This window comes from Panthera onca, chromosome A2, assembly GCF_046562875.1.
Source record: "Panthera onca isolate mPanOnc1 chromosome A2, mPanOnc1 haplotype 2, whole genome shotgun sequence".
Taxonomy (NCBI): domain Eukaryota; kingdom Metazoa; phylum Chordata; class Mammalia; order Carnivora; family Felidae; genus Panthera; species Panthera onca.
This window is the reverse complement of record NC_138340.1, coordinates 17,781,685-17,793,118: the sequence shown is the minus strand read 5'-3', so window position 1 is coordinate 17,793,118 and position 11,434 is coordinate 17,781,685. Positions and strand designations below refer to the sequence as shown.

General features: G+C 50.6%; 1 protein-coding gene and 1 long non-coding RNA gene across 11 annotated transcripts; one reads left to right on the top strand and one right to left on the bottom strand.

Annotated features, from left to right (window-relative positions):
- Positions 1 to 15: 15 nt before the first annotated feature.
- On the bottom strand, positions 16 to 1,955 carry LOC132678526 (uncharacterized). The gene is made up of 4 exons (XR_009609643.2): positions 1,851 to 1,955; positions 1,716 to 1,771; positions 1,546 to 1,633; positions 16 to 239 (listed from the first exon to the last, which is right to left on the bottom strand). It is a non-coding gene; the product is annotated as an uncharacterized LOC132678526 (long non-coding RNA).
- Positions 1,956 to 1,984: 29 nt separating this feature from the next.
- Positions 1,985 to 10,816, top strand: CCDC51 (coiled-coil domain containing 51). 10 transcript variants are annotated; one of them, XM_060630963.2, is made up of 5 exons: positions 2,008 to 2,085; positions 2,392 to 2,517; positions 7,788 to 8,104; positions 9,118 to 9,282; positions 9,830 to 10,816. In XM_060630963.2, exons 2-5 carry the CDS (start codon positions 2,481 to 2,483, stop codon positions 10,583 to 10,585), a joined length of 1,275 nt encoding a protein of 424 aa, XP_060486946.1. In that variant the 5' UTR covers positions 2,008 to 2,085; positions 2,392 to 2,480; the 3' UTR covers positions 10,586 to 10,816. The 10 variants fall into 10 exon arrangements, with proteins under 10 accessions (XP_060486947.1, XP_060486946.1, XP_060486952.1 ...); XM_060630964.1 differs by lacking the exon at positions 2,392 to 2,517 and having other exon boundaries at positions 1,985 to 2,085; XM_060630969.2 differs by lacking the exon at positions 7,788 to 8,104.
- The last annotated feature ends 618 nt before the right edge of the window (positions 10,817 to 11,434 follow it).

Sequence of the window (11,434 nt, the reverse complement as noted above, 5' to 3'; positions counted from 1 at the left end):
GAAATGACTGAATGATAAGAGAACATGAGCCACTGATTTTATTATTATTATTTTTTTACAAAAGTTTATTCTTAAATGTACAACAGGATCTAAGACAACACTTCATTCTATCTATAGGTGGCAACAGATGCTATGGCAGGAAATCCAGATGTTTAAACAGGAATGGAATTAAAGATCCCCATTGTCTCGGGTACAAGGGACGGCTTACTTTTTGCCAGATTTCTTAATTCCACCTGTGGCTGCAAAAGGAAAAAAATGTCTCAGTTAAGAAAAAATATAGTCCTTATGGCAGAAGTGCCAGAGGCCCTATAAGGATCATTGAAAGGTTCAACTCTTGTGCTGGGCATTCTTTTTGACACAAGCATGTATAGGACTTTCCCAATAGTCTACTCTGGGTGATATCAGAATGAGGATGAGGCAGGGGCCCAAATAATGGCTGTGCCCTGGCCTGGATCTATATTGTTAAGTATTTCACACACTAGCTCATTTAATCCTCATCCCCCATCAACCCATTTTACAGATAATGAAGTGCTAGTGGTTAAGTGCTGTTCAAAATTATAAATTGGTATGTGACAAAGCCAAGATTCCACCCTGGGTAGTCTGATGTCCAGGTCCACATTCTCAACTGCCACATCACAGTACATATTATGATCCTGGGGTCTGGTTTACTATCTTTATTTTACTCAATTTACATTTGACTATATATTTGGCATACAGTAAATACCTTAAGAAATAGCTGATTTACCTTCCTGTACACAATCACAGATTAAAGGAAGGTACAAAACACCTTACATTCCAAAAGGGAATCTCAGTAACTAGAATCTCAGCCTTGTGAATCAATTAAAACCCACTGGGATAGAAGTCTTGGAAAGCCCTGGATGACACTCCCACCATCCCCCCCTCCACCAGCCCCAGTGTAGCTCATATAGGGCACAAATAACTATGGAAGAAATTATTCACTAGTGTGATGAATGTAAACAGCATTTAAGAAGCACAGAAAAGTTCAGGCTGCTGGGCTTGAAAAATATTGATACATAATCCATTTTTCCTACATAAAAGAAGTAAAATGGTGGGGGATTAGGTTAAAAGAGCATACAGCGCAATAGCACATTAAGGAGCCTGGACTTTTATCTTTTAGTCTAGGCGCATTCAGAAGTCAAGACTCAGTATGCAAAAGTATTTACTGGAATTAACAATATGAGCGGTAAGTCAAGAAATGCCATAAGCAAAAAGGAGCAAATACGAATTTGGGCAAGAAATAGTGAAGACTGTTTGGAAACTCAACTCTAAGATATATGAATCTCTGTGTTTCCATCTCTGCTGTTTCCCTAAAGAAAAGAAGACCAGAATGCCTGGGAGAAAAGAGATTTCATTTCCAGGACCGGTCTGGCTCCCGCCGCTCCCCGCTGCTGCGAATTCAAGCTGGGTGGGGGTCGTCCGCAGTAGCTGACACGAAGACTCGAAACCTCACCAATGAGATAGGAAACAGACCAGAGAGATGCTCAGAACGTTTGCCCGGCTTGAGCTCTATTTGCCCTCACTTACCCAGGGGGCCCTTCCCCGCGGCCTTCGCTTTTAGCTCCTCGAGTTTCTTCTGCTCCTCTTTCTGTTTCTGCTTGAATGCCTTATCTTCCTAAGGAGAGGCAGACGGCGTTCACTCGAAGCAGATTCCCCAGTCCCTCCGCACCCTCCCACGCCTCCGCGCTCGCCCTCACCTCGTCCATCTCCTTGGCCTGCTTCTTGGGCTGCTTCAGGGGCTTCTTCTTGCCACCTGTAGGCGACACAAGCATGCTCAGTTCCGTCCCCGCTGAGTACTGTCCCTCTCCACCCCGCCGCCCCGGCACACTCACCTTCGCGGCCGGACATGGCGCCTGCCGCCCCTTCCCCAGGCCCTGCCACCGGAAGCGAAGCACCCCTACCCACCCCCTGTGCCTATACCTCCGCGCGGGCCCGCTGATTGGCTCCTGGTCAGGAAGCTGTGCTCCCGCTGCCGGAAGCAACTCTGGGGGCGGGCATTAAAGGACCAGAGGTCTACTGAGTGGCGGGCGCTTGGTTGGGGTTGCAGCTCTCGCGGTGGGGCGCCAGGTACGAGGGCCTGTCTTGCCAGGGAAGGGTCCGGAAGCCAGGAGGGGTGCTTAACCGGAAGGCGCTGGGTCTGGCATCGTGCATGGGGAAAGCACTGCGAGTAGGGGGAAGAGGCCTTTGAAGTTCAGCGCGTTCTTGGAACCGAAGAAAGCAAGCATAGCTGCAGGGAGATGCGAGGGAGGTGCCAGATATATGGGCGGGGGATAGATCACCCGGTCCTAAGGTTTTGGAGGCCACCGGAAGGAGTCTGGGTTTTAATATAGCCGGGGTGCAACTTTTTGCAAATTATGTTTATTCATTCAATAGGTTTTTGTTGAGTGTCATGCAGATAGTTTTATGGGGCACTGAGGATGCAGCAGTGAACAAAACACATCTCATACCCAATCCATCAGCAAATGGATGCCAGCCCTGGCAGAGCTGACATTCTGGGAGGTGAGACAGCCTGTAAGCAAAGTAAATAATTGAAATACATATCGCAGGTCACGTGATACGTGCGTGGAGAAAAATAAGGTAGACAGAATGGGTAGAGGGTGCTGGGATGGGAGTCCTTGGCAATGACATATGAGCAGGACTTGGAAAAGAGAAGGGAGCAAGCAGCGCAGATAGCTGGTGTGAAGGCCTTGTGCGGGGATCGTCTATTGTGTTGCAGCAACATCACGAAAGTCCATGCATGGTAATTACTTCAACGATGTGTTAGCTAACCTTATTGTGGTATACGTTTAGCAGTATATACGTCTATCAAGTGTATCAAATAGTCACGTTGTATATCTTAAACTTACACAGTGATATGGCAATTTATATGTCATTTTTATGTCAATAAAGCTGGGAGAAAAAAGGTCCATATGATTGGAGTAGAGTGAGGAAAGGTATACTTGTGGGAGATGAGGTCAGGGAAGACTGAGAGCCAGGAGGTGGATGTCCTGTAGACCGTGGAGAAAATTTGGCTTTTACATTGAGAGAAATGTGGAACGACTGGAGAGTTTGAGCAGAGAGAGACATGGTCTGGCCTGTGTTTTGAAAAGGCTACTGGCTGCTCTGTTGATGATAGATTGTAGGGGCTAGAGTAGGAGCAGGGAGACCTGTCAGAAGGGTGTTATAGTAAAAGATGTTAGTCACTGGGACCAGGTGGTAGCGGGGTTGGGGGGGTGCTAAGAGGAAAAGGGATTTTGGTTTTAGAAAGGAAGAAGCATTTGCTGATGGATTGGGTATGAAATGGGAGGGAAAGCAAAGGGTCAGGGATGATTTGAGGTTTTTGGTCTGATTTGGATTTGGAAGTTTCTATCAACCAAGATGGAGAAGGCTATGGGAAAGGCAAGTTGGGAAGGGAAGATCCTCATTAACCTTCCAAGCTGAGTTGTGGATTGGGTGGTTCAGTAAATGAGCCTGGAATCTATAGGAGAGGTCTGGGCTGGAAAAGTCAGAATATAGTTGATTGGTTTTTTTTTTTTTTTTTTTCTTGTTTAAAGTTTATTTATTTATTTGAGAGAAAAAGAGATTGAGGCAGAGAGAGAGGGAAAGAGAATCCCAAGTAGTCTCCACACGGTCAACACAGAGCCTGACCTGGGGCTCAAACTCACCAACCGTGAGATCATGACCTAAGCCAAAGCCAAGAGGTGGCTGCTTAAGCAACTGAGCCACCCAGGCACCCCTAGTTGATTGGTTTTTTAAGTAATGGTTTTGGGAGGAAAAAGCAGTGGGAGGAGCGGCACCTAGCTGGCTTGGTTGGTGTAGCATGTGACTCTTGAGTTCAAGCCCTAAGTTGGATGTAGAGATTACTTTAAAAAAAAGTAATGGTTTTATTGAGATACCATTCACATACAATACAGTTCACCTATTTAATGGGTACACTTAAGTGGTTTTAGCATATTCACAGTGTTGTTCAACCATCATTATAGTTAATATTTTTAACATTTCCCTAGATGGTATTTATTTATTTATTTAAATGTTTATTCTTGAGAGGGACAGAGACAGAGTGAGAGCAGAGGAGGGGCAGAGAGAGAGGCAGACACAGAATCCAAAGCAGGCTCCAGGTTCTGAGCTGTCAGCACAGAGCCCGATGCGAGGATCGAACTCACGAACCATGAGATCATGACCTAAGCTGAAGTCAGACGCTTAACTGACTGAGCCACCCAGGTGCCCCATCCGTAGATGGTTTTTAAAGCCATGGGACTGGATGAGAGAGGAGTCTGAGGACCTTGCCTTGCAGCACTCCACGTGGGTAGGTTCAGGAGATGAGTGGGGACTGGAAGCCAAGTGTAGAAGGCGTTTCAAGGAAAGGAAACTGGCACAAGGCTCAGGTTGCTGATAGGGCAAGTAAAATGAGGACTGAGAACTGATCACTGGATTTAGCAATGTGGAAGTGGCCTGGACAAGAGCATTTCCGGTGGCATGGTGGAAGTGAAGGCCAGATTAGAAAAGGTTTAAGAGAGAATGAGAGAAGAGGAACTGGAGACAGCAAGTGCAGATGATCTGTCCAGGAGTTTGGCTGTACAGAGGGGCAGAGAAGTGGAGCTGTTGCTGGAGAGGGTGTCTGATCAATTACTGAGCAGTGTCAGGTAGGGAGAGCACACGGGACCTGGCCACAGCTTGGTCTTCCTAGAGCATGAATTCTTCATCCCAAGGAATAAGAGAGAAGGTGGAAACCGAACAGACACAGGTGGGAAGGTATGGTGGGAATTTATAGAAGTTGTCTTCCAATTTTTAAATATTTTCTTAGTGAAAAATGAAGCAAGCCTTCAGCCGCAAGTGCGATCGAGGTACAGGTGATGGAGGTTTGTGGCATGGACAGTTGGTAAGAGACAGTCATCTGGATAGAGTGTTAGAATGGATCTGGAGGGTCAAGATTCTGAACTTGGCCCTCAAGGCCCTGCTTAATATGGTCTCTGTTTACCTCTTCAGCCTCTCCTCTGTCCACTCTCCCTTCCTCTGCTATTTTCCAGCTGCACTGGCTGCCTTTCAGGTTTTAGATGACCCCCAGTGCATTTCCACTTTTTCCCTCTGCCAGGAACACCTTCCCTGTGCTGGCTGAGGGCTTGTGGGACATTTGAATGGGGAGGGGCTGAGAATCAGGCTGGGGTGGGGGCTGGATGTCTGAGAAGAGGGACTGGAATAGAGGAACAACTTGAGTCATTTCCTCACACAGCAGAGTCCCTGCTGTCACCAAGCTTATGTTCTAGTGAGGGGCCTGGCAACATGTAAAGAAGGCAATATGTGTCTGATGGAGAAAAATAAAGCAGGTGGCCCAGGAGGGAATGGTCAAGGAAGGTTTGCCACGAGGTGGTGTTTGAGCCAAGATGTACAAGTCAGGATGAGCTGACTGGACCTGTCAGCTGACTGGACCTTTCTGTGGAGAAAGTAGCAGAGTCAGGCTTCACATGTTAGGGTGCATGGAGCGGAGGACAGGAGGAAGGGATGACAACCAAGAGGACCGTGGCTTGTTGGCCACTGGTGGGACTGGTGTTCATGGCAGGTGAGATGGGAGCTGTCGGGGGTTTTGAACAAGAGATGTGAAATGATGAGTTAACAGAGCCTCAAGTTGCCTTGTGAATAACGGCTCTGAGGGGCAGGGAGGAAGCCAGGACTTCACAGGAGGCTGTAGCTGTCATTGCTGCCAGGGATGGATGACTTTCCTGGGGTTCAAGAGTGGGTGGCTGGTAGAGAAGTCAGGAGAGGAGGCTAAGAAGGTTGGAGGAAGCCGAGGCGGGGGTGGGTAGCGATTTCAAAAAGCTGCAGAGATGTTGGAGAAGAAATCTGAGAAACACCTGGTGGATCTGGCAAGGTGGAAGTTTTGCAGGGCCTCCGGGAGAGCAGCCTCTCGGTGGAGTGCCATCCAGAGAGAATGGGGGCTGGGGAAGTAGGGACAGCAAGGTGGACACCTCTCTGGTGAGTGTTGCTGCAAAGGAGAGTGAGGGCTGTGGTTGGCAGCGCTGGGAGTCTGCTTTGCTCTGATGTAGGAAACACCTGCAGGATGGTCATGGGGCCACAGCTCATGTGTGGTGGATGCTGGCATTGAGGCCTAAGAGGCTGGCTTGACCCCTGGGTCATGGATGTTGTGTGCTTTCTTGGGCCTTGTGGATGGGGCCCAGGAGTTCGGATGCAGCACCAGCTCAGAACCAGTGTTACGGGGATGTCCCTTCCGTGGCTGTCAGCTCGGACCCATTTTGGGCAGGAGGCATGTCCCTACCCAACCAACTTTGTTTTCTAGAGGGCCTGAGCTTCTCCAAGCACAGCACAAGGGGATAGGAGGCTGAGATGCTCTGAGTGGGTCTCTATTCCACATCACCTTACATTCAGGAGCCCCTTTCTTTGTCACCCAAGCTCCTCCAATTTATCTTCCTGTCCCCAGCATCCTCTGCTTTTCTCTCTGGCCTGGTTGTTTGGCCACTAGGTGTCACTCTGACAGCCAGCATCAATACTTGAGAGCTTGTGTGTGTTATGGTTGGGGGTTGGTGGGGGAAGGAGGGTTGGCCAGAGGACAGGAGTACTGGTCCAGGTTTGCCTGGGAGCAGGGGTCACCTGACCCTCCTTGGGTCCCCAGAGTCCCTGCTGCTTTGGGGCTCAGGCAGAGCCTGACTGGGTAATGGGAGCCTCCCTCTGCTGTTTAGGTTAAGAGAAGTGGGTGTTGTTGGGGCCCAAACAAAGCAAGGTTGAAAAGGGAGAGATTGAAGAAACCAGACCTATAGAGCCGGACTAAAGTTGGAGAGGAGGGAGAAAGCTTGTGGAAGGTTAGGAATGTGAGGGGTGGGGGGGATTGGAAGCCTGGAAAGCCTCAGAGGGCAGAGGAGGGCTCGTGTGAACCTAAGAAAAGTTGTCCTCTGTGTAGAGATCCAGGCTTTTTGTTTTGTTTTGCCTTTTCCCTGGAATTGTCTTCTCAGAGGAGAGCCGAGGAGGGAATTTTCTGCCTTGGTACAGAATGACTTGTGTCCTCGAACATAAGCAAAACTCTGCTTTCCCAGTGCTGGGGCAGCCCTCAGAGTCTGGGCAGTTGATTTTGATGGTATTTTGCAGAACTCTTTCCCTGAAATCCCCTCAGTTCCCCAGTTTCCCTGGGAGTCTTTATGAATCTGTGATTTGTGAGGCTTTGTCAGCATGGACACAACTCAGGTTTGAAAAAAATATTTTTTTTTAAGTTTATTTACTCTTGAGAGAGAAAGAGACAGAGACGGAGACAGAGAGAACGAGTGGAGGAGGGGCAGAAGAGAGAGGGAGAGAGAGAATCCCAAGCAGGCTCCGCACTGTCAGCACAGAGTCCAACACAGGCCTCGATCTCAGAAACCGTGAGATCACGACCTGAGTCAAAATCAGCAGCTGGACACTTAACTGACCAAGCTACCCAGGCAGCCCTGGTCTGAGAATTTTCTTTGATGTTATCAGAAAACCGGACACCAGGATTCCCATCCAAGTCACAACGGAGACCTGGAGGCTGTGGGGAAGGTGGGTGGGATGGGAGGGGCTGGTGGCATTGTGGAAGGAGATGGAAGGCATGATCTCCTAAACATGTTCTTCCCTGGTGTGTTCTCTTGTCTGGGAGCACCCAAGGGGGAAGCCTGACCACAGTGGCTACTGTCTCCAGGCACAACAGAGCAGCGCTCTGTTTGGACTTTTTCATGGAAATTAGTTCAGAACTGCCCCTAGGCCCTGAAACCTGACTTATGCCCAGCCTTTCTCAGCTGTGAGCTGATCTGTCTGGCGTCCCCCTACAGATCTCCTGATGACAGGGCGCAGCACTGTGTTTGCCATGCAGCACGTCCTCGGTGCGCCCCGTGTGGTGTGGAGAGGCCTCCTTGGAAGGGACCTCTTTATGGCCAGGACTCTCTGCAGCCCAGGCCCTAGCCAGCCCAGAGAGAAAAGACCTGAGGAGGTGGCTCTTGGGCTGTACCGCCGCCTCACAGCTCTGGGAAGAGCCCTGGGGCACGACATTCATCAGCGAGCATCGTCCACAGCCACGACTTGGTGGGAAAGATACGAAGAGTTTGTCGGACTCAGTGAAGTTCGAGAGGCCCAGGGAAATGTGACTGAGGTGAGGAGGGAAGCCGGGGTGGTTGGCCCTGCCTTCTGACTTGGAAATGTGGCTGGGAGGCTCTTGCCAAATAATTACCAGCCACGTGGTGCTGGGAAGCCTTGCCCAGGTTTGCCTTTTCTTAACAAATACTATTGGTAGATGAATTTGACTCATTTCTCACATGATAACTTGGATTCGATCGTACTGGGGGTGAAGATCTCTGTGTAACTGTACCCGTCTACCCCGAAAACAGGTTTCTGTGTACTGATGAGTCCCTGGCCATTGACATCCATTGTGTTAGGCCAGTGAACACTTCCTACATTGACTGAGGGTTGGTGAGAGTGTTACAAGTGTCCGCAAAGCCCCATGTGTAATGAAAACATCCCTTGTGAAGGTAGAAGCCCAGGGCCAGGCAGCATCACACTGCGAGGTGGAAAGAGCTTCCTGTGGCTGGAAGCCCTTGGCGGTAGCAGAAATGCATTCTGTCGTCTCTGTTCCCATTCCTGCCTAGTACAGACCAAGCTAGTGAGGTGGCAAGAACCTGGGGGTTCAGTGGGAGGTTTTGAGGCACAGTGCTGTCTCTTCCCCTTGGAGGTCATGACCTTGGCTGAGCTGGAGTTTCTGGGTGTGTAAAATGGAGGCCACAGCAATGCCTCTTGTGTGGCATCGTCAAGAGGCGAAGATAAGGTAGCGTGCGTGTGTGAAACAGTTTAGGAACCTAGGTTCCTTTCCGTGGCTTGTATCCGACTAGGATTGGCTGGGTTTTGTGTGGAGCATTAGCTTTTTTCAAGTTTCTCAGGGGCATGTTATTTCCACTTGAATGGATAAATCCAGTGATTCTGATGGGTGTGGCCCAGGGCTGCACTTTGAGGACTACTGGGTGAGCCAGGATTTTGTGTCTGAAGGACTCTTTTTTTCCACCCTTTGCACTGACACCCCACTCACCTCAGCCACAGCCTTGTCGGGAATAGAGCTGAGCCTGTGTGGGTGTGGAGGGAAGGGGCAGACAGCCTCCATTGTTCTCTCTGCAGGCAGAGAAAGTGTTCATGGTGGCTCGAGGGCTTGTACGAGAGGCTCGGGAGGACTTGGAAGTTCACCAGGCCAAGCTGAAGGAGGTGAGGGACCGCTTGGACCGCATCTCCAGAGAGGATATCCAGTACCTAGAACTGGCTACGCTGGAGCACCGGCTGCTGCAAGTAGGCACTCAGAAGGCAGCCCTTCCTCATTGGATAGGGACCCTAGCCTGGCAGATCACCAAGGGGCAAGGTGGGAACCTGACTGGTCTGGTGGTCAGAGATCTGGTGAAGACGTAAACCAGAAGCTCTGGGCTCCAGGCTTCCAGAGCCTGTCTACCCACTTTCTCTTGGAGTACCGGGGTCAGTAGTCCAGGGCAGTATAATCTGGGCCCCAGATCCCAGATTGCTGAGGAGGGAGCACCAGGGAGGAGGGGACTGGCCTAGAGGGGGCCAGACACTTCCTTCTGATGGACACATTCTGTAGTCATCAGTGCGTGTCTGGTCGGACCCAGCACTGCTTGGGTAGGAAGGTAGCATTGCTCATCTTGACCGCCCCCAATTCCTTTGCTTCCTGCACCTGACCATGTTTATGCTGCCTTCATTCATTCAGCGGGTTTATTGAGCATGCAGTCTGCGCCAGGCATGAGGCTGAGCCCCAGGGACGTCTGCTGGCAGCTCCAACGGTGGGGCCACATTGCTGCTGTATAACACTGCTTTGCTTCTGCAGGAGGAGAAGAGGCTTCGTGCAACCTATCTGCGTGCTGAAGACTCTGAGCGAGAGAAGTTCTCCCTCTTCTCTGCGGCTGTGCGGGAAAGTCACGAGAAGGAGCGTACTCGAGCTGAGAGGACCAAGAACTGGTCCCTCATCGGGTCAGTTCTGGGGGCCTTGATTGGTGTGGCTGGCTCCACCTATGTGAACCGTGTGCGGCTACAGGAGCTGAAGGCCTTGCTCTTAGAGGCGCAGAAGGGGCCTGTGAGCCTCCAGGAGGCCATCCGAGAACAGGCATCCAGCTACTCCCTCCAGCAGAGGGACCTCCACGACCTCATGGTGGACCTAAGGGGCCTGGTACAAGCTGGCTCCGGGCTGAGCTCTGGGACCCAGGCAGGTACTTCCCCCACCCGAGACAGAGACACAGATGTCCTTTCAGCTGCCTTGAAAGAGCAGCTCAGCCATTCTAGGCAGGTCCATTCATGTTTAGAGGGTTTACGAGAGCGGCTTGATGGCTTGGAAAAGACTTTCAGCCAAACGGCTGAGGTGGTTCAGCTTGCGAAGGCTGCAGCACATCCAGGCCTGCTGGGGCCAGCAGACAGGGCCCTGCCTGGCTCCTTGCTGGAGCAGGGGAGCGTGATCTTGGCACTATCAGACATGGAGCAGAAGCTTGAAGCTCAGGTCAACAGGAACACCATCTACAGCACACTGGTCACCTGTGTGACATTTGTGGCCACTCTGCCCGTGCTCTACGTGCTCTTCAGGGCCAGCTAGCCCTCCAGAGAGGGCTCCAGGGAGCTGAGGGGATAGCCGTGGATACAAATTTAGCTAGAGAATCCCAACAATGAAGTGAGCCTTTGGGGTGCACACAACCTCAGCCTGAGGCTGAGCACCATCTGTGTGGCTCACCAGCAGGCGTACTTTGATTTTGAGAAAATGCTCATTTATGTTAATTATCAACACTTTGTACTAATGTCCAAATAAAATGTCTTTCGGTTCGTGTTATTTAAATATTTAAAGTAATACTTACATCAGATGGAGTTTTTCTTGTTGAAGGTTGAGATTTGGGACTTAAGGGCTGAGCCTGGAATTACAGTAATCACGGCCCCCTTCCGTTCCTCTCTCATCTCCTCTTGGTCTCGTCCTCAGTTCAGAACCATGTTGGATGAACTTACCCTTGAGGCTTGGGTTTTTGTTTTGGATTGCCAGGTCTGCTTGCCCAACCCTCCTATGTCAGATAGCTTGGGGGTTCCGGGGAGTGGAACCAAGCCTGCGCAACCACGGCTGACAATGGTTACTTGCCCCGCTTCTGGATTACTTTCTCTGCCCTGGTGGGGAGAACCTTCTGGTTCTAATGCTGGAGGGATGATCAGGGATTGGTAGCCAGTCTGGGTCCCTGTGCAGAGAGCTTTGGGCAGTCCAGTGTGCCCCTAGAGCTAGGTGTCCTCCCATACACAGCCTAGAGATGGCCTGTACAAGCATGGGCAGAGCTCAGCATGTCAGCAGAGTGAACCTCAAGGCAGGCGTCAAGGCAGGCCTGGGACCTGGGTACAGGCAGAGTTAGGTTTTGCCTGTGAGTTTGAATGGGGCCTGAGATCTTGTGATCCTATAAGTTGAGGACAC